Source organism: Mycetomoellerius zeteki, unplaced genomic scaffold (assembly GCF_001594055.1).
Source record: "Mycetomoellerius zeteki isolate Tzet28-1 unplaced genomic scaffold, Tzet1.0 scaffold433, whole genome shotgun sequence".
NCBI lineage: Eukaryota > Metazoa > Arthropoda > Insecta > Hymenoptera > Formicidae > Mycetomoellerius > Mycetomoellerius zeteki.
In genome coordinates, this window is record NW_017257428.1 from 520,603 (window position 1) to 542,127 (window position 21,525).

The 21,525-nt window shown below is 37.7% G+C and overlaps 5 protein-coding genes across 8 annotated transcripts; 1 reads left to right on the top strand and 4 right to left on the bottom strand.

Annotated features, from left to right (window-relative positions):
* Positions 1-399: 399 nt before the first annotated feature.
* Positions 400-6,109, bottom strand: LOC108726694 (alpha-N-acetylgalactosaminidase). Of its 4 annotated transcripts, none has more exons than XM_018454428.1 (8): positions 2,654-2,979; positions 2,295-2,456; positions 2,033-2,207; positions 1,718-1,892; positions 1,536-1,630; positions 1,104-1,463; positions 755-919; positions 400-674 (listed from the first exon to the last, which is right to left on the bottom strand). In XM_018454428.1, exons 1-8 carry the CDS (start codon positions 2,752-2,754, stop codon positions 495-497), a joined length of 1,413 nt encoding a protein of 470 aa, XP_018309930.1. In that variant the 5' UTR covers positions 2,755-2,979; the 3' UTR covers positions 400-494. The 4 variants fall into 4 exon arrangements, with proteins under 4 accessions (XP_018309930.1, XP_018309929.1, XP_018309927.1 ...); XM_018454425.1 differs by lacking the exon at positions 2,654-2,979 and adding an exon at positions 6,051-6,109 and having other exon boundaries at positions 495-674; XM_018454426.1 differs by lacking the exon at positions 2,654-2,979 and adding an exon at positions 6,051-6,074 and having other exon boundaries at positions 495-674; positions 2,295-2,475.
* A 619-nt stretch (positions 6,110-6,728) lies between these two features.
* Positions 6,729-8,352, bottom strand: Mp20 (muscle-specific protein 20 transgelin). The gene is made up of 4 exons (XM_018454429.1): positions 8,267-8,352; positions 7,718-7,929; positions 7,530-7,650; positions 6,729-7,401 (listed from the first exon to the last, which is right to left on the bottom strand). The coding sequence occupies exons 1-4, from the start codon at positions 8,294-8,296 to the stop codon at positions 7,210-7,212; spliced, it is 555 nt and encodes a 184-aa protein (XP_018309931.1). The 5' UTR covers positions 8,297-8,352; the 3' UTR covers positions 6,729-7,209.
* Positions 8,353-10,914: 2,562 nt separating this feature from the next.
* Positions 10,915-14,388, bottom strand: LOC108726627 (nuclease SbcCD subunit C). The gene is made up of 13 exons (XM_018454305.1): positions 14,376-14,388; positions 14,208-14,314; positions 13,760-13,929; positions 13,495-13,670; positions 13,360-13,414; positions 13,161-13,287; positions 12,958-13,085; positions 12,764-12,890; positions 12,534-12,676; positions 12,300-12,411; positions 11,919-12,218; positions 11,280-11,375; positions 10,915-11,009 (listed from the first exon to the last, which is right to left on the bottom strand). The coding sequence occupies exons 1-13, from the start codon at positions 14,386-14,388 to the stop codon at positions 10,923-10,925; spliced, it is 1,641 nt and encodes a 546-aa protein (XP_018309807.1). The 3' UTR covers positions 10,915-10,922.
* A 1,696-nt stretch (positions 14,389-16,084) lies between these two features.
* On the top strand, positions 16,085-19,027 carry APC7 (anaphase-promoting complex subunit 7). Its single transcript, XM_018454470.1, has 4 exons — positions 16,085-17,202; positions 17,272-17,686; positions 17,764-18,038; positions 18,113-19,027. The coding sequence occupies exons 1-4, from the start codon at positions 16,397-16,399 to the stop codon at positions 18,333-18,335; spliced, it is 1,719 nt and encodes a 572-aa protein (XP_018309972.1). The 5' UTR covers positions 16,085-16,396; the 3' UTR covers positions 18,336-19,027.
* Positions 19,028-19,116: 89 nt separating this feature from the next.
* Positions 19,117-21,255, bottom strand: LOC108726722 (uncharacterized). Its single transcript, XM_018454471.1, has 3 exons — positions 20,971-21,255; positions 20,347-20,448; positions 19,117-19,963 (listed from the first exon to the last, which is right to left on the bottom strand). The coding sequence occupies exons 1-3, from the start codon at positions 21,109-21,111 to the stop codon at positions 19,607-19,609; spliced, it is 600 nt and encodes a 199-aa protein (XP_018309973.1). The 5' UTR covers positions 21,112-21,255; the 3' UTR covers positions 19,117-19,606.
* Between the last annotated feature and the right edge of the window lie 270 nt (positions 21,256-21,525).

The window sequence follows — 21,525 nt, forward strand, 5'->3', positions numbered from 1 at the left end:
TATGATATGAAAATAATGCATAAATACGAATACGGAATATCATCTTAAATAACACGAGTGAATAAAGAGCGCGAGCTTGATGTAGCAGATAGCGCACTGCTCTGCTATACTAGGGATCCCGGATCGATCCCCGGCAGAATCGAAAAATTTTCGTACGCTGGTAGCTCCTCTCGGAAGGCAATGGCAAACCACCGAGTAGTATACTTGCCCAGGAAACCTCCCTATCAAAAGTTGCCGCTCGGAATCGGCGTTTAAACTGTAGGTCTCCATATACCTTGTGTGACGATCAGTGTGCGCGCACAGGTATATGAGAGGGGGGCGCCTACACGCTGTGAGCGTATGGCACTTGAAAAAGAAGAAGAATAAAGTTTATAAAATTCTTTATTTTCTATTCTTATATTATATATTATGTTAATGTAGAACGCGTAATGCGCTCGCACGTGCGCTCGTATAAAAACGCCAATAGAAATTAAAATAATACGTTAACCGTACCATCATTCAAATGAATTTTGCCTAACTTTAAAGACTTGATTCAAGGACGAATACGGCGAGTAGCGAAACACGTCATCTATATTCAGATTACATCGTAATATCACTACGCCCGACGGGTTCACTTTGACCTTGATCTTGGTCTGTGGCGTCAGCACGTGATAATCCACGTCCTCGTACAAATCCTGAAAAGAACAACGATACTTTCGAATTTTTTTTCCTAAACATTTTTGCCGATCAAACTGTTACACGTAACGCTACGAACCTCCACTCGATATCCTGCAGGATACTGTAGACCCAACTCCTTCAGCGTGACCGACACATCCGACGGCGTGCCGTCCGTTCGTCTATTGACGAACGCGATCGCGTACGAGTAGTAGTTTTGGTAAACTGGGGTGATGGGCCTTGCCCAAATCTCAATGCCCTTGTGCTGCAATTGTAAGTTATCAATGAATCACACTGTGTGAGACACATTCCGATGAGTTCAGCCGAAACTGCCACTAATATAACTGGATTATATGATTTGTTAATCTCGAATTTTAACTCGTGACAATATTAATCGATCACACCAATATATTCAAGGCACTGACACATTTAACTTTTAAATCACTCACTTTGTATATCCGTCGACCTTGAATGCCCAGTGGATCTTGATCTACGGCGATAATCTTTTTGTTTTGCAGGATGGCTTTGTACTCTGGCCTAATCGTCCTGAGATCAACAGACATGAGCAACGGTGCCGCTAGTATAGCCCAGATCGCCATTTGCGTTTTGCTCTGTTCGTAGCTCAAACCAAAGTTGCCGATAATCAACATGTCCGGATCATTCCAATGTCCAGGACCGGCGTTGGACACAATCGCGTCTTGATTGTTACCGTAGTAATCGATGATACTCTCTACACTGGCCCACGAGTCCTGAATGTCATCGAAGTTGCGCCAGAGATTGCAGTTTTCTGCAATCGAGGTGTAATTCGGCTGAAAATTAGATTAACGTCAATGACTGCCTCTAGAAGAAATAAATTGGAGAAAATGCATTGAGATGTTTACCTTCATACCGGCATAGATTTGATAAACAGGCCAACTGCATGAATATATCATGTGTTTTCCAGTCTGATTCAGGAGATACCCAAACTCGGGATAGCCTTCAATAAATATCATATTCTTTTAATATTGATTTATTTAATTAAGAGAGAACTTACACACTGATTATTTATAAGATATAACTATACCTCTGTCCATATCAACAGGATGCGAGTAACATCCGTCTAACTTTACATAATCCACATCCCAGGAAGCGAATGTGGCAGCATCTATATCCAAGTAACCCAATATACCTGGATATCCAGCGCAAGTGTAGTTACCATAGTCCTCATAGATACCAAACTTGAGACCCTTTGAATGCACCTGACAAACAAAGCAATGCCTTTCATGAAGCATCACGCACAGTCACAAAAGAGCATTATAAGCCTGGGAAGTGAGCCAAGTGCAGAATAATGAATTTGTGCAACTGATAAACATTGAAAGAGTAATAGACAGTGAATTACATAATCTGACAGACTCTTCATGCCATATGGGAATCTCTCTCTATCTGGTACAAGTTGTCCATTTAAATCCCTTTCTTTCTCCAACCAACAGTCGTCCACATTAATATATTCATATCCTACTGCAGCATACCCTTCTGCTACCACAATGTCTGTCATGGTCCGGAAGAGACGGTCACTGTGAATCAAAGGAGACCAACCACTATGACTTCTTTTGCGCTTACACCAAGTATTCTATCCATATATTGTCACTGCTGAAGCTCACCTTATACAATTGTCTGGATCATTCTTGCAATCTGTGTTGCACCTGAATCTTTCCCAAGCTAACCATCCCATCGGAGGTGTTCTGGCCAGTCCATTCTCCAATGCTGGAGCTAGAGTGACCAGCGATAAGAGAAGACAAAGGGACCACAGGTTGCGCAGCATTCTGTAGAAAGGTAATAAAGCTGCTCTCAGTCAGTGAGTAGGATAATGACGAGGCTACCAGGTCGGCAGCATAGTCCGGGGGCGCGAAGCGGAACAGGATTCCCGTGATAAGACGGTCGACGGAGAGGTCATCAGGAGAGCCCGCTGGTGAAGAGGAACGACGCGAGATAGACGCGTGTTGTGACGAGGCGCGCCTACCGTACTGATCTGATATAAGAGGCAGGCTCGCTCGCACGCTCGCTCGCGGTTGCCGCTGCCGTCGCCGCCGCTGCCGCGAGTACTTTCACCCAATGCCCCATTTCATTTTTACGCGCGATCACCGTCGCCGACTCGCGTCGTGCCGCGCCTGCCTCCACTGATCCACGCGTCCGTCGACAGACAAACAACGTCGTACGTAGACCGGCCCGTTCACGTTATGCGGGCATAATCGCGCCGAGTTTCCCTATCCGAGCGGATGTGCCGTCCCGTCACGCCGTGTAGCGAAGAGGTTAGGGGACGCGCGCGCGACAGGTTAGATCACTTCTGCTCCGGTCTTGTCAAATCGCCGAAATCTCGCGAGCTCTTTTTTGTCTCTTCCTTTTCTTTTCTTTTCTTTTTAAGAGAATGGAGTATTCGCGCCGAGAATTTTCTGCGGATTTTCTTAGAATTTGAAGCTTCCTCTAGATCTTTTTCAACTTTTCGTCTCGTTGATTTTATTAGTTACCAGAATTAAATGAAAGAGCAGTTTTAGATTTTAATCGATATATGTTATTAGTACTAGTTATTGATATTTTTTATTAGATTTTCAGACGATACTGCTTTAGTTGATACAAATACTTCGATCTATCTTTAGTAAGTCTTGCATGATCTGTAAATTATTCTTTATTTTTAAATTACTACAACTTCCGTACGAGTTACTTCGAACTCTATTGTGCGCTTATAGATGACAAATTTAAATAAATTATTTAAATTTAGTTTAGATAAAAAAAAAACGACGAATGAAAATATTTACATGTCCTACTTTTCTATAATTTCAGGGAATAATATGAAGAATTATTTACCTCTTCTGGGGCACCTATTTTATTTCTTTTCTTTCGACCAGTTGGCTACAATTTCAAATTTACTTTAGGATCTCGCGCCGTCTCGACAAGAGCGTAACGTGCATGGGAGAACTACGAGTGCCAAGACTACGCCAAGTGTCAGGCGTTTTTCCGAAGGCTACTGAAAGATGCTAAACAATAATATTATGCGTCCTTCGTATTTCAAATCGACGCCTCAAGGTTCCACATCTAAGCGTATGCAAGCATTGTCAGAAATCAAGGTTTATAAAGAGATGTCGAGGAGACTACTGTATGGAAAAATAGGTTTAATTGTCCTCGCTTATTCATACCGAACTCTCGTTGACGCTTTGATTTATACTACAGATCCATGATCGACGCTAGCCTCGCTCGTCACCGATAAAAATGAAAGCATCGTAGCTTGTGGAAGGGCGGTGACGTGGACGGCGCGTTAAGAGAGCGAGAGGAGACAAAGCGAGAAAACAGCGAGATCGGTTGAGCGATCGGAGGGAGAAAGACGACGACAGGCAATAGTATCGCGAGTGGGAGAGACGTGGTGAACTCGCAATCGCGTGCTGACGTACAGGATGTCTCAAAAGTCGCCTACTGGTTTCTTTTAAAGCCTACACTTCAATCACTTCATCCTGGCAGAATATTATTGCCGTCGTTCTATGAAGGTTTATTATCATTGTTCTGATACTAATTTTATATACTCTTTCTTCCTTTCTTTTTTTCATTCTTTTAACGCAATATTAATATATTACTATTGTGATTGTATCACGACCGTGTATTACTACATGAACTAACGTGTATCAAATTGTTTCCGCATATATAGTGCGGGCGGCATGCCGCGACGCGAGCCGAGAAAGTAGCCAAATAGATGCGAACCGGTTCGCAATCCTCGTCGTCATTCCACACCGAGGAAAAAAAAAGAAAAGAAGAGCCAAAGAGAGAAAGAGAGCGAATATGGGGATATTTCGATGAAAATGAAAGATATTTCGCACGGCTGTCATCGCGATACATTTCTTTACGCCAACGTTTCTATATCGCGGGCGGAGATTTTGATCGCGCGATCGTAATCTTTCGCGCACTTGATCGTTGAACGTCAAGTGTGGGTTACCGGTGTAACATAAGAACAGTTTGTTACGAGTGGCAATAGAATAGGTTGTGGTTTCAGCTCGAAACGTAGATTGCGCGTTATTAACGATTCGAGAGCCGTACCGGAAACGGTTACTCCAAGCACAATCGCTGCCGGTATAAAAGAATGCGCAAGATACCGGAGATAATTAAGAAATAATTAAATACATTTACGTTCTTTGATTTTCTGGGACGCCGTACGAAATTGGCATGGAGTTTATCAAAGAAATCAGAAAAGCACGTACTGGACTTTGAACTTCTTTTCTTTATCACTCAATACGAATTTTCAAATTTTCTCGGAAATCTCTCGAAATTTGTAGATTATCAAACAGAAAATTTTTTATGAATTTAATTATCGTTACGCGTTTCTAAATTTGTCCGCTGTTGATAATTCGTGATACTGATACTAATATTTTATCTTGAAATAACGAGATATAATGAGGCATGAAAGTATATGTTTTTCTTTCTTCTCGTATCGGAGCGATATAATAATTGAATGGAATCTTGTTACATCACAAATAATTATATGATACAATAAATTCAAAAATATTTTACATTTAAATATGGCAAATCTCGTCTCTTAAACGTCATAAATTAAATATCTCTATTTTGGTTAGATATAAACGATCGCACATTGTACATCCACCTCCCTCGCATTTCTTTACAAAGAAAGACATAAAAGAGCACAGCTTCTCGCCTTCTAATTTCCCCCTCCTTCCTTCGCCGCGGAATGGAGAGTTTGATTTCTTGCACGCTCGCGTCTCTCCGCCAAGCTAATTCTGCTCTCTATCTCAAAGGGAAAAGAGAGGGAAAAATAGGAGAGAGAAAGAAAACTGTTAACCATAATGACACCAAATTAACATCGAGTCCTAATCGGTGGACGATATTACAGATGTGTCTGAGCGAGGGGTCGAGGTCGATGAAGTATTCCCATCGACTCTCGCATTCTAAGCTATCGTAACCCTGGCACGATCCACATCCACGCTCCATTCGTCTCGCGGAATTGTCGACCGGTACCACCACAGCATCGCGTTCACAATTTGCATCTCGATCCCTTCCTCTCCCCTTCCCTCCCCCCTCTCGCTACCGTTTATAACGTTTCGAACGAAGGAGAAATCGAAACGGCAAAATTCAAATGACGAGGATGAACCCAATTCCGGAGATACATCTTAGCCTCCTTAAAGATTCTTTTTTAGGATGTACGAAAGGATGTTTGACGAGCTCTTATAGCGCCTCTTAGAAACGGTGCGTCTTCTAATCGCAAACAATAGAAATCTGTATCTGCAGTGAATTAAACGGTGCACGCGAGCGTGCGGATAATACAGACTTCTTGCGACGTGAGGGGGGCGATTGTCTTTACACGCAATCAATGTTCTCGCGTAATGCAAGGAAAGAATAAAAAAAAAAAGAAAATAACATACCTTTTGTCTGCCACGTGTTGCGTGAGAGTGTTATTTTATTATAGCGCGCTTCATTATATATACCCTATATATATCACTAACTTGTGTAGACGTACTCACTCTATAAATATATTGCGATCAAATACATTTGTATTTAAGAGTTTCGATTGTATACTCATAACAATTCTGTCTAGATGCGTTATCGAGCACCGCCTATTGGATAGGTCCATATCCTCATTGATAAAGCTTATAATTGGATTATCTGATGGAACTCTATGTGTGGCGCGAACGACTTTGGCGATAAACAAGCCACAGTAAATAACGAATTATCGCCATTTCGATCCAAAGATACACGTCAATGAGAGCGTGTTGCACTCTCCTAAACACTCAGGAAACACGTTCTCCTGAATGTTACAGGCGAGTAATATTGAAACAACGCATCTTCGGATATCAATAGAACAGATCCCACGCGCTTCGCGTTTAAGCTCGGACTTGGCAGAGTTTCAGCAAAGTTGCACGCAATTTGCATCGCGTCGCGTTTTATTTTCGACGTCTCCAGCGTGAAACACGACGTCGCTTTCGCATCCTTAAATGGCGATCGCTGAAATTAAGGAAAGAAAAGAAATTGTGGATGGAATTATCCAATACAGTTGACTTGAAAATTGGCTCCTGTAGGAAGGGAAAAGAAATCTCGTATTATTTTGGATGGATAGAACTAACTTTATTTGGAATTCTTTAGGTAACACTTTGTTGTTTTAAAGCGCGCACTCAATCGGTTAAATAACAACTTTCTTGTTTTGAAACGCATACTCCTGTCATTGACACTGTACATTTTTAAAGACTAGAATCTCGAGGCGGAAAAAGATAAAATAATTGATTGAATAACAACGGTATTTTCCTTATAATCATAAAAATCAATTTATCAATATGCTCATTGGCTCAATTGACAGAGCTGTATCTTCTGATTAACTATAAAAAGATTAAAATTCGCTACGATGAGATACATTTGTTATCATTAAGAAAATGACGGGAAATAAATAGCAGCCGTTTATCGTTTAATTACAAAAGTAAAATAAAATATACATATATGTATATGTATTTATGTGTACATACAAAAAAGTACGAGATATAGCTGTAACGACTGGAAAAAAGGATTCGCAAACTGTGCCGACGTTTTAATTTACTTTCCAAGAAGAATTTTGCGAGTGGCACCGATGCTTTGGCCTGCCTGGGTCGCACCCTTGTTGGAACCTGCTTGAAGACCAATCATTGTTTGGCCAGCTCGCAATTGTTCCTCCGTAAAATCGCGTTTGCATTCGTCTGATGGCTTAGGTCCTAAATAAGGTCCTTTCCATTCGGGATGTTTGTATGTCTAAACGAACAGAGATATCGATGTTTTTGATTCTGACAATAATTACATCAGTCAAAATTATTTACTGTACAAAGAAAATTATTGTAAAATTTGTATAAAAATAATGATAAGGATAAGAGGAAACATACTGTTCGGCCGAGCGCGAACAATGTCGTTACTACTTGGGGTATATCTTTCTTCTCCCATAAGTCTACGGTCTGGAAAACGTCGACGTCATCCACCCCGTAGTCCTTTAACGCCTTTTGGAACCTTTAACGTATTCAATGTAATCACATAATGTACAATCGATATAAATGTCTCGCCAGCCACTACTCACATATTGATGTTTTCCATCATCTTGAACTGTCCGCCGGTATTGTTGATCTTTGGTACGGATCCAGGAGAAAGCTTGTTCATCAAATGGCACAAGACCTGACCATCCTTGAGCACCTCTTCGAAGGTCTCACCAGGAGGAAACTTCTTACCAAGGATCGATTCGATCCATTCCTGTGCCTCCTTCTCCTGTTCGGGGTTGCGTTTCGCCGCAATCTATGCAAAATTATATGCGAATCTTAAAATTCTAACATACTGTTGTTTAGCAAAAAAGGAGTATTATCGAAATTCATAGATCTTGAATCTCCAATGGATTGATAGAATCCCGCGATACTTCAAGTATTCCAGAACATTTCAAAGAACACATCTCTTTCGAAAAAAATACATGTTTTATTAATTATTATTAAGAAATTAGCCTCTTTCTATTTAAAAGGTAAGAAAATAAAGAACTCGGAAGAATAGATCACTATATGATACACGTGACCGTAAACGGATCGGACCGGATTACACCACACAATTGAAATATTGTATGTGTACATAAATTAATATATACCTTAGCGCGCACTTGACGTTCTAGAGCCATCCTTATGATATTTTGAAAAGACTGAAGTGCCGCGGCTTCTAGACGTGGCTTTTTATACGTTCCGGAGGAGTACGGAACCACCGTGGGCCAAGTCGGGGGAGAAATCCGTCCAACAACGTAAGAGGGTTGTATACGGGGTGTCCTAAGAAACGTTCCGACGAAAAAAAATGTTTATCCAGGGAAAATCGCAGTCAAAGATTCCTCGTCAATATATTCATGTCAATTGGATGTATCTTCAAGGCTTTCTTGATATCCTATTTTCTTCTTCATTGATCTGGTAATCGATAAATGAGATACTATCGGAGATACTTTTTTCCCATGTTCCACATCATTGACGCGACACCCCGTATAAGCGACGCAAGCGTGCGTGATTCCACACGTTTCGGTATTCTAATATTAGCGGCTTATTCAGTTAACGAGAAATAGGTTTTCCGAAATCGCAGAGACGCGCAGCTGCTGTGGAAAATTGGGCAACTTAGTAATGATTATAACATCCGGTAAATAGCCGAAACAACATTCGCATGAATATGTCACTATTTTGTTGGCTACCTTTTATTAAAACGAGCCAATATAATAAAATAACTATTAAGGGTCTCGATTACGATAATGTCTATAAAAATGCAACGGCAAGAGAATATTTTGATTTTTTCATTGAATCTTGCAACAATTGCCTGATAAAGCAATTACACTGAAAAAAAATTACTAAATTTTATTTCTTTGAATAGTTCTAAGTAAATGATTGAATAGTTCTAAATAGAAAATTTATTTACAGTAAATAAATATTTATCTAATAAAAAAAAGATAGTTAAATCAAATCAATTGTTTTTGTATCAATAAGTAAATATTTATTTAGAACAATTTATACAAAGTTATTAAAATTTATTTTTTTTTTCAGTGTAATTATCTGAAATTTTTTTTATCTTTTTATATAAATTAATTTGATATACAAGATTGCGTATACTCTAATGTTTCAATTTGAATCAAGAAATGAAGAACAAATAAGAAGGGAGAGTCTTCGTATTACATATCATTACAGACTTAAGTCAGAATCAGAAAGATCTGAATGGATCCTTATTGGGAGACAGAAATGTCAGACAGATCTAGGATCGTCTGACTTGTTCGTATAAAACTGTTCGCGTTGTTCTCAGTCTGATTACATTGCATATTCCAGCACATAGCTCACCAGTATAGGGCGTAGGCAACGTGTCGAGGTCCTGACACAGAAGGAAAAAAAATACGGTCGCCCTCGTGGAAAGTGGGACGTGCTACTTTTAAATAGTTCTCTGTCATATGGCTCGGGTTATTATTGCGCGATCCAGATTTTGCGGCAGATACTCGCCTGTCGTGCGAACGCAAGATAGAGAAAATACGGAAAATTATAGACATTCCGAGGACGAGGCTCTAAAAGTTCATCGCTAATATCTAATGGACTAATATAGGTGAGAGATAATCTCCGCTTGGGAGAATTCAAACAATATCAAATCACAATATTTTTGTTTTCTGCAAGACGATCTTATAATAAATTAATTGGAAAAAATTAAAAATACACGTTTTATCAAAAGAACAATGATAACTCAGTCCCTTGAGTTAAATAACATTTTATTGTTTTTAACTTTCGTGTGTTAAACTGTAAATTAATCCATTTATATGGTTGAATTGTTTAGTTTCGGAGAGTAAACAACGCTTATATTAATGTATATACTTATTAGTATATTTAAACAATAAATCAAATTTGAGTCAAATTTAATACATTTCTTAAGTTAATTTGTTTAATTCCATGATTCAGTTAAATTATGATGTATTAAGGAATATAATAGCGACTTATAAAAATGATTAAAAATAACTCAAATTGATTATAATGGTATAATACATACAATAATATTTGATATTACGAATTTAATACATAATATAAAGATATGTTTTTTAGAAGTTGCGAAGTACGCTGTAACATCCGAAACGGAAAGTAACAAATACAATATCTTCTAGAAGGACAGTAAGATTTGCGCGATTTCATTACGTTATGTAATTTGAATCTTACGTGTGTCGATTCAAAGGGGATCATTTATTGGTCGGATGGTGGACCGATGAATCACGTTTAAATTTAAGTTTTCTGCGTTCTTCCACTAGCTACAATATCATCTGCCCCGTGTCGAAGGTGCGTAGGCGTTTCTCCTGAGAGTGCGATGATGAGACTCCGTATTCTTGACATTATCTTGAATGCAACTATTCGATATCATACACTATTAGATATCAAAGGAGTATTAGATATCAAAGATAGCTTCATCCCTTGAATTTAAATAATATTTTGTTATTGTTAACTTTTCGAAAATATAAATCAATCCATTTATATGATTAGTTTCAAAATAAACAATATCCATATTAACGTATGGATTTTTTATTAGTAAATGTAAACTAAAGAATTAAATTTAATAAATTTTCTTGAGTTAAATTGTTTAACTCATTTCATTGTTTTAGTTAAATTATAATGACATTTGAGTAGGCGCTGTGGCGACCTATAAAAGTTATTAAAAATAATTCAATTGATGAATTAAATTGATGAAAATTTTACATATTCTCTAAATATATTGTAAATCAATTTTTATATTGAAACTCTTTGTATATCTTTTTAATCTTCTCGTCGTTTGGTGTAAGTACGTGGTTGAGTAGGACGCGACTTGAAAAACTTTTTTCCTGTTGATGGAACCACCTCTTGCTGTATAAAGTAGAAAACATAAAAAAAGATCAATGAAACGTGATTATTTCAATATCCTGAACCGATAAGTGAATGAGAGAGAATAAATAAGATTATTATATATATTAAAAAACTCATGTTCACTCTCACTTTCACTTATTTCAATAGTTCTTAACTCTCCTGTTTGCAAAAAAAAAACATCATTATATTATTATTCCTTTTTACTTTTAGCATTTTCTTTTCGACTTTCTTGTGTTATATTTATATCTAATAACGTATAAACATCTAAACCTTGTCCTGACTTTGTTTCTTTGTCAAAGCTGTACGAGTCAGTGTCTGCGACAATGATTTATCTTCATCGCTATCGAATAAACCCATGGTAGAAACCTGACAAACAAGAAATTCAACATATTAATAAAATCAATCTCATATTCAAAAAAATTTTTTTAATTCTTATTTCTTGAACTCTTGCAGAATGCAGAAAGTTTGTAATGTTTGTATGAATCATATCGATTCTAAAGAGATATTGATTCGGAGAAATATCGATTCTAAAGAGTAATTACGTTTCCGTCAAGGACTTATAGATTTGAAGTGCAATCTTTTTTCTTTATCGCCTACAATAATAAATTTATAATTATTCTTTAATCTGCTATTATCCGTTCTTGTTTCCAAGAACTCATTCAGCATATACTGCTTGTATGCTCTCTCTTGATGTCATTGATCATTTTATTTTGATAATTTACAATATTTTTTTAATTTGACTAATTGTGTTCCGCAATGGCTTTTTAAAACTGATGCTCTGTTGGTGGCTTGATTTATGTATTTTCAAACTTTCTGCGTTCTAAAAGAGTTCAGGAAATAAAAATTCAAAAAATTTGTCAAATATTAAACTTAAAAAGATTTTATTACATTAAATTGCTTGATTGTTACCTTAACTTTTGTGTTTTCTCGTTTTACAACTTCTTTTTCCTTCTGAAGGGTCTTTAGTTGCTGTTGAAGTGTGTTAATGGAAAACTCGTTGGTGTTCTTTGTTTTTTCCAGAATCTCTTGCATTTCAGCGTATTGCTTTTGTGAGAGTTGCAAATCTTTTTGCACGTTTGAAAGCTTATTTTCGAGATTCTTGGAATAATCTATTTCACTACTTAATTTTTTTTCTATTCTGTTTACGTCATTAACGAAACCTGTCTCCCTTAGTTTCAGTGAGCTTAATATCATCTCTAAATTCTGAATCTAGAAAATAATGTAGAATTAGTAAAGACTAATGTTATATTGGTCAAAATTGATGAACGAGCCTCTACATATTTATTTTACCTTTTCCGTTTTTGTACGTAATTCATTCTCCAGCATATTTTGTCTCTTCAGTAATGCTTCGCTCTCAGCACATCTCTGGTTATATCTTGCCATTATCACCTCGATTTCATTTCTGTCATAAAAAAAACAAATTATCTCAAACCTTAATAATTTTAAGTTTAACGATAGAGCACACAATCCGAAAGATATTTTTATTTTCAAAATTCGTTAAATTTGATTAATATAAATACTCACTTATACATGGAGATTTCATTCTGTAATTTTGAGATAAGTGTATCCTTTTGTGCGATCATTTCAGTAATATTGATCTTATCCTGTTCTAGTGTATTCAATTGTGATTGTAAACTTTTCAATTTTGATTCTAGTCGCTGTTGTTCCTAAAACAGATATTAAAACTTACAACATTAATAAAAAAAAAAGAAAAGAAGAGAAAAAAGATCTTTTAAAATTTCTTTTTAACGTACTTCAATGAACAATGTTTTTTCCTTGGCGTGTGCGCTCACTAATTCATCTTTCTGTGAATGGAATTCGCGCTCGGCGTCATTTACTTGTTTTTGCCATTTTTTTTGCTCCATTAGTGCCTCCTGCATTCTAAAAAAATTGTTTAGTTAACCCTATTATGTTCGTGCAATTTATTGCTTGTGGCACGATGACTTACTTCTCTTCTTGAAGTAGCAATTTATTTTCCACTTGTGCGGCAGATTTCGCGATGTCGCATTTCTCTTTTTCGATCATCTGCAGTCGCGATTGTAAATTCTCGCATTCCGATAGCAACCGCTGTTGTTCCTAAATTAGAAAAGTCAGTGAAAATAGATCATGGCAAAAAATTGTGGAATCTCTTTAAAAACTGCCTAAACATACTTTGACGAACGTCAACTTTTCCTCAGCATGTTTATTCGCCAATTCATTCCTCTGACTCTGCAGCTTATTTTCAGAATTTTCCAATTGCTTCCGCAATTTATTTAGCTCTGCCAACACCTCTTGTAATCTAATTCAAAAAATGATTTTGATAAAAATCTTTGTTCACACGATAAACTGTCAAAAGTATAACGAAAATTACCTTTCCTCTTGAAGCTGCAATTCATTTTTCAATTTTGTAATACAATTCTCCATATCTGCAATTATAGAATTAATTATTTATGATAATAAACCTAAAATTAAGATTCAAACATTTTTCATGTATGTAAAAGTGTGCCTTTCGATTTCGCCGCATTCTGCTGCAGTTTCTGAGTAGCTTCTCGCTGTTTTAGAATCACGTCATCGTATAAGGTGGATAAACTAACGCGGTGTTGCTGAAAACTGACAAGGCTCTCTCTGATGTAATTCAAATATTCCGTGATATTCTCAATGTACGTCCAAGTTGCGCTCAGTCTGTTGTTGCCAAAAAGAAAGTCAAGTCGCAGAATATAAAAGAGATTCGTGTCACGACAAAAAAGAAAGAAGAAAGAAATGAAGCTTACTTTGTTTGAATCTCTTCCTTGTTGCGTACGTCTATCTCCAAGGAGGCGGATAAGGAGGCCTGCGCCTCCTGGCTCTCCTTCAGTTTTCGTCTTAGATTTTGGATTATACGATCCTTATTCTGCAGGTTTTGCTGCTTATTATCATGTGTGCGGGAACCTTCATTCACCTGCTACTTCCACAAAATGTTCATGAAAAATTACTTTCCTTGCTTATTAGAGCAACTCTGATCAAACTTGAATCAACTTAAGTGGCGATTAATTTAATCGAAAGAAAACTCAATAAAATAAAACTTCGAGCTGTATACATAATTCATTATGTGTCTGATTTTATTTTTCCTTCCGTGTCAAATAAAAAAATTAAGTATTCTATTCACGATTAAGTTAATTGGAGTTTGGTTGAAGTCATCATTAGAAATTATACTCTTGAGCTGTTTGTAACGATTCATACCTCTTCCGTTTGCTGTAATCCATCATTATTCCCTGTTTGATTCACCCATTGTGCGATCAGTGTATCAATAAACTTGCCGCCGCTTTGCGTGCTCGGGTGAGCTTTTTCTGCAAGATTCGCATGAAAATTACGACATGAAGATTAATTGAAAGGAAAAACAAAACTTACCTTCCTGTTGCATATTTTTCTTTTTTAAAATATTTTTTTAATTGATTTATAACGATCGAAGCTCAATTCGGGTTTTATCTCGTTATCTACTTTGCAGCTCAAGTCGCAGATGTTCAAATGTCTAAACAAAAACTCACTTTTTTAATTTATTGTGATTGGTTGAATTTGAAGTTAAGTACCAATCACGTTCTACTGCAACTGTTGTGTTCCAATATACTGTCAATACTAAAAATCTATAGTATACGTAACTTGAACTATAGATTTTCAGCAATGATAGTGTATATTGATGACCTAATTACGTTTATCTCTTACTTTTTACTTACTTTTTTATCTTCTAATTCTATAAAGGATTAAAAAAGATAACGAGTAAATTAAATCGATTTTAAAGTTAATCTACATTCACAGAAATGAACATTGGTGAGCGCTACTGGATCTTGCAACCTTGCAAAAATAAAATCAAATGAGACAATTTCGAATTGGTATATTTTTGCGCGTGCTGATAATTTTTTTTATTATAATAAACGTGTGATTACACAGGTCTACAAAAAAGGGGGTCTTGGATGTTGTCGGAAAGCTGTGGGCCATTTCCGAAGTAATTTTCTGCGTAGAATCCGAATCTGAAACCAGAATTGGCCCATCACGTCAGGATTTTGAGATATTAAGGGATATATACTCGAAAAATGCGTTTTTATGCTACTTTAGAGGTTATGTACAGGACGCAACCAATTTTTTGGGTCTTTTGTGCTATTTGCATCATTTAGTAATATTCTTACCCTTCAAAATGAGATATTGATCGACTACCTACGATTTTTTTTCGCCAAGTTACGGGCATTTTAACCCACTTGCGTAACCGTTTTTCCCGTCTTTTTCGTTCCTGTTCTTAACAAACGTGAAACGACCACAAATATAACAAAAACTGTTAGGATCATTTAAACACTTACGCGGGGCCATTGTTAAGACAGCAAACAGTCACAATTGTGACTGTTTATATATTAGGACCTTGAATAACGGACAGCGCGTCTTGTGCGCTGCGGCTCTGAGTGCAAGGCGTCTACCAACTTTAAACAAATCATTAGTTTTAAACTTATTAATGCAATGAAAATGAAACTTTCCAGAACATTTGTTCATATCCGAATGAACAACTTTCTCGCTGAAAGTTTTAGGATGCTCGAAATTCGCTCGATAAACGAAGCACCTGAATGCATAAAAAAGGATATTTTGCAGGTGTGTATAAAAAAAATAATAAGTTGTTTGTTTATTGACAAATATCGGTTTTTCTTTCTTCACTAGACGTGGAAAACTCTAATGATCATAACTTCGAAAATAGCAAAAAAACGCATTTTTCGAGTATATATCCTCAAATATCTCAAAATCCTGACGTGATAGGCCAATTCTGATTTCAGATTCGGATTCTACGCAGAAAATTACGTCGGAAATGACCCACAGCTTCCCAACAACAAAACCTTGTTGACCTGTGTTATCGTAATTAGCAACAGAAGCTGTTTTACTGAAAATTTTTTAAATCCGGTTTCTAGGATATGAAAATATCGCGTAAAATAAACGATGCGAATTAAACTATTCTTGGAAAACACAAACAGCGCTCTGTAATTAATTCGTATCCGTATAAAGTCGATAAAGTATCGCGCAGACTGCAACGTTCTCTGTCGGTCTATCGTGCAAGCATTTCACTGCACTTCGCGTTCAGCGTCTCCGAATTGTTTTCAGGTTATGTTTACTATCTCGTGGTGGAACATAAAAACTTTAAACAATATTTTGAAAGAATATTTCCAACAGAAACGAACACTCACGTCATCCTATAATAGTGCTAACTTAAAAATGCAAAAAGAAAAATAAGTATTTAATTGAAGATGGAAATAATGACTTTTGTAAGATTTGGTGTTTTTGTGATGTTACAGTCTGTGAAATTTTGAGAATCTCCCGCTTCCTTCTGATATTATTATCGCACAATTTGAAGTCTGTTAGCAGTCGAAAGCAAATTTTATTTCAAAAGAAGATTAACCATGTCAGGATTATTCGAGCAAATCAAGCTGCTTTACGATCAGGCACTTTATTGCAACGTGATCTCTCTAACGAACTTAGTGCTCTCTCTCAGCGAACACAATACTGACTTGCTACCTGGTTACAGCAAGTTTCACGTATACGTTTATTACGCGGATGCTCATTTTCATCTAGGCAAATATCGCAGAGCAGAAACTCTCTACAAGAAGGCTCTGCAGTTTCGCAAGTGTCTGTTAAAGTCCAAAGGTACAGGGAAACCTTTATTGGATGGACAGAAGGATCTGCCGTCAGATGTCAACATCAAATATCAGATCCACTTATGCTTAGTGAAGTCCAAGAATCTGCAAGAAGCTTTGCAAGTGCTACAGAGCATCCCTGGCAAGCAGCGCACTGCCAAAGTAAACATGGCACTAGCCAAGATGTTTCATGAACAAGGAATGGAACGGTCTGCTATTACCACATACAAAGAAGTGTTAAAAGAATGTCCATTGGCCTTGGAAGCAGCTGAAGGTCTTCTTTCTTTAGGAGTAAAGGGTGTGGAGGTCAACTCTCTGATCGTCGGCTCCATCTCTAACTCGATGAATTTGGAGTGGCTTAATACATGGATCAAGGCTCATGCCCATATTCATAATAGAGAATATACTCTTGCCGTGAGCACTCTGAGGTCGTTGGACAATGTTGTTTTGCTTAGAGATAATTTCAATCTATTGACTATCATGGGCGAGTGTTATTATTATGCAGGTGATGACAAGAATGCTCTGTTGTGCCTGAGGCGAGCTCGTGTTATTGAGCCAGATATAACAAAAGGGTAAGTTCATTTACAGATATATATATATATATAACACAGGAGCACTTATTGTTTATTACTTCTCTACAGGGTGGACATGTATGCCGCAGTTCTATACAAAATGCACCACATTAAAGAATTGGAACGGCTGATACCAGCGATAACTGCTAACAACGAATGTACCGGCGAAATTTACGTAGCAATGGCATATTCCTTATTTGCCGCTAGAAAGTTCAGCAGAGCAAATACTCTCACTGCTCAGGCATTAAATCTGAATCCTAACGACATAGAGGCCACTATATTACGGGGTAATCTTCTTATCGAGCAAAAGAAGTATCAGGATGCCTTGTTCTTTTTTAGACACGCCGTGCAATTGAAACCGTATAGATATGAACCGCATAAAGGCTTAGTAGATTGCCTTGTTGGGATGCATAGGTTGCGAGAGGCTCTGAATATCGCCAGTAGCTCTTGCAAACAACTTGGACACACCACAAGAGTTCTAACAGTGAGTTGAAAATTGAAAAGAAAATGTATCTAAAATGTAAATTCAAAAATATATAACAATGCATCTTGCGTTTGCAGTTATATGCATCCGTCTTGATGAAAGATCCTGTGTCAGTGAGCAAAGCTAAAAATCTTCTTGAAAAAGCATTATCTCAAGATGAAGTCTACTTACCTGCAGTATATTTACTCGCGGAGATATACGAACAGGAAATGAATTTGGAAGCAGCCATCGAATTACTCGAGAGACAGGTGGAGATTCACTCTACTTGCAAACTCCATCAAACTTTGGGAGATTTATGGGCAAGAATGCACAATGAGGAGAAGGCTCTAGATCATTATGTGATAGCTTTAAAGTACATATTCCATTTTTGTACTTGTTGATTTACATCATAAATCTAGATGAAGCTTACCTAATTTTTGTCTTTAGCTTGGATCCAAACAACAGGAGAGCTATAGAGGGAATGCACAGATTGGACAATTCTTCTAGTAAATTGGATTCCGCTTATTATATGACCGTTGGAGAGGAACAGGCTGATACGACCTATGATGTCGGTGACGGTCTACCGGATACAGATAACGACGAGGCACCCGAGGAGAGCGAGACTGAAGCCATTTGGTCGGATATGGACTTGGAAGCTAATAGTCAGTAATTATTCTTGTTATAGAAACGAATTGCCAGTGAAAATTGATCGAAATTTTGGCTTCTAAACTAAGTCCATTATAACGGATTTCTTGAAAAAAAAAATCTTGGGAAAATAATTTGAACGAATGAAATGAGACTGAGATTGTTCGTGATTATTATTTGATAGGAATATACATCGTAGACAATTTACTTCTTTTTATAATAAATTCAACGATTGTACCGTGCGTCATGGAGCTTTGTTGCCTACTTTTAAAAATGTCAATGTTAAATTTTTATTAATTTCTGTTACGAAAATATTTTCATAAAATGGAGAACTATCAGGAGGATTAAGGCAAACGAACATGTACCCGTTATTTGTTATATTAGTTATATTAGCGATTACAACTTAGATTTAGATAAACAGCGCAAACTATTCAATAATAAAATATACATATATAGATTGTAGGAAGTCATAATAATAATTCTTAGATCGATGTAAAACAATATCACATCATTTGCAGAATAGGAAAGCTTATCACTGGCTTGTGATTTGCCAACATGTGTTTCCGTATCTTTTACACCTGATATGTCGGTATTGTCAAGGATCCAAGCATAAAGCCTCAATTACCGGAAATATACTCGTGGCTATGTAACAATACTACATTCGTCAACAATATCCGTGTGTATATATGTGTATGTATGTATATATGTATATATACATAAAAGTATTATTAAATACATTAAAGAGTGCCATTTTTAAATAACATATAACTATAATATATATATAAATATATATATATATGTATACATACATTTGACAGTACACGTATCGTAACAACATTCGATTTTTAGCGACAAAGAGAACGTCTCACCGACATATAAAAGAATTGATAACAATTATTCACAACATTTCTCTCGCGATTTAAATATATAAGTTTATCGCGAGGAAGGTACCGATATTCGATGCAACAATTAAACTTTATATGTGCAATGTAACAATTAAAATCTATACGACTTATACGCGTTGGCTGTTTGTGAAATTGCTTATCGTGTTTTCTTACGTAACTACGCATCTACAGGAATGTAGAATTTATCGGTCAAAGTCACAAGAAATATCTCGGGATTAATTTACGCGCATCGGGATTAGTTTACGTGATATATCTGTAAAATATTCTTTTATACGAATTTTCACTCAAAATGGAAGATGTGATTAATTTAATTGATCAACCTCGAGCGATTTTATCGTTCAACCGGTTAATTCGTTAATTAGCCGGTTAATTCGTTTTATTTTTATTGTAATTACTTCTTTAGTATCTTTTTCATTTGTTTCGTTTGATCCTGCATACTATATTGAGCGTTCTCGGCCTTCGTGATCAAGAAGTCAAGCTTATTCAGATGAGATCCCATTTTCTGGCTGAGATCGATCTGTTTCTGCTGGACGCCGCTGTTCGCGGGCTGGTTCGCGGGCTGGTTCGCGGTGTCCGTGGTCACATCTGACGTCTCCACCGTCATCACCTCGTCGACCGTGGATTCTGGTTTCTCTTGATTTTCCTGCTTTCCCGCGTCAGGGTTCGGCTCCTCGGGCTTGTGGCGCGGCGTTCCGCCGCGAGAGTTTACCTTCACTTTGAGCAACGTTCCCAGACTGCCGCAAACTGTCTGCGGAATTCTTTATTAGAGGCCTTTCTCTCTCTCTCTCTCTCTCTCTCTCTCTCTCTCTCTCTCTCATCTCGCGCGGTGAAAAATATAGAAAACGTGCAATGTCTGTTTGAAAACGTGTAACGTCGATTTATTTATAATTCGTCAGCGTGGAGTTTACGAATCTCATGATGAACAATTCATTTAGCCGCGGGGCCGCGGTAGAGAACCGGCGGTGCAGGAGGAAAGCGTTATCAATTTGCGAGCGGGTAAGGACATAAAGTGATCCGTCGTATCGGTCGTAAAAATTCCGCGCTATCGTTATGACAAAATAATAATTAATTCGACCAACATGCGAAATAAGTGCGCGCAGGCTCGCTCGGCAATTAATTATCCCAAGTCACCTTGAATCTGTTGAGCTTCTTCTGCGTGGTGCTCAGAATGCTGTTCAGCTCGTCCAGGCCGCCGCCGATGCGTCCCGTCGCCTCGTCCACGTAATCCAAGTCCTAGAGATAAGAAAGCATCGTCGTAAGGAAATTCGTATCGCGTGAACGTCCCGTCGGCGTTAATGAACCCCGTGATCAATTTGGCGACGTCAGCGATTTATTCCCAACGCAACGGTTTGACTCGTTGCACGTGGACGCGCAACCCGATTCTGCTGCGTAATGTCTATCACGATTGCGAGAAAATATCGTCGTAAGTGCATCAGCCGTTCATTAACATGAAAGAGAGAGCGGATGAATGAAAAGGAAAGGACAATAAAAAAATTGTAAAAACTGCAAGTAGATAACTGCAAACTACGTCGCTCGGGTTTCTCCTCCTCCCTCTTTATTCTTTTATTTTACGGCGATGAAAAAAAAGTTTTTAATTCTCGTTGATTCATGGGTGATGAAACGTATCAGAAATAGCTCATTCGCCAATGGGCGTGCCCAATTAAATGAAATTCGCGCGGACTGCTATTTTAATCATATTTTCGAACAAATCCTGCCTGACTTGAAATTCTTAGCGAGACGCAACAGCGCAGTTACCTGTAATGTACCATCGTCGTCGTCATCGCAATGACGATTCTCGCTCTGCGCCGCTTGCGACTGCCTCCACTCCTCCTCGCTAGGCTTCGATAAGCCTAACAATTCTGCCCTCTCACAGGCGTGCTGATAGTCCTCGGACATGACGCTAGGTCCCAGCTATATGTATAACGAAGGGCCGCTACCCGAAAACGTCGGGAGTCGCGACGAGCGATCGTTCGCGAGCACTCTCGGACGCGAAATTCCGTGGAAATCGTTGCGCCCTTGGCGCGAGGCATGTATCACTCAAAGAATCCATATTGGCATAGAAACTGCGCAAGCTCGACCGAAGGCGGGCAGAATTACGGATAAAGCTTCGCGAAGTCGCTCGACACCCTCCTTGGAAACAGTTCGACTTCGATCGGGGCTGATCCCGATCAAATATTAATTTCTCTCCTCAAATACAAATTTCCTCCTCAAGCAAGAGATATTTTAGAACATTTCAGCAACATTGTAGCAACGTTGCTACAACGTTGTTGAAATGTTCCAAAATGTTTCTTGTTTACTGAATCGATTTTG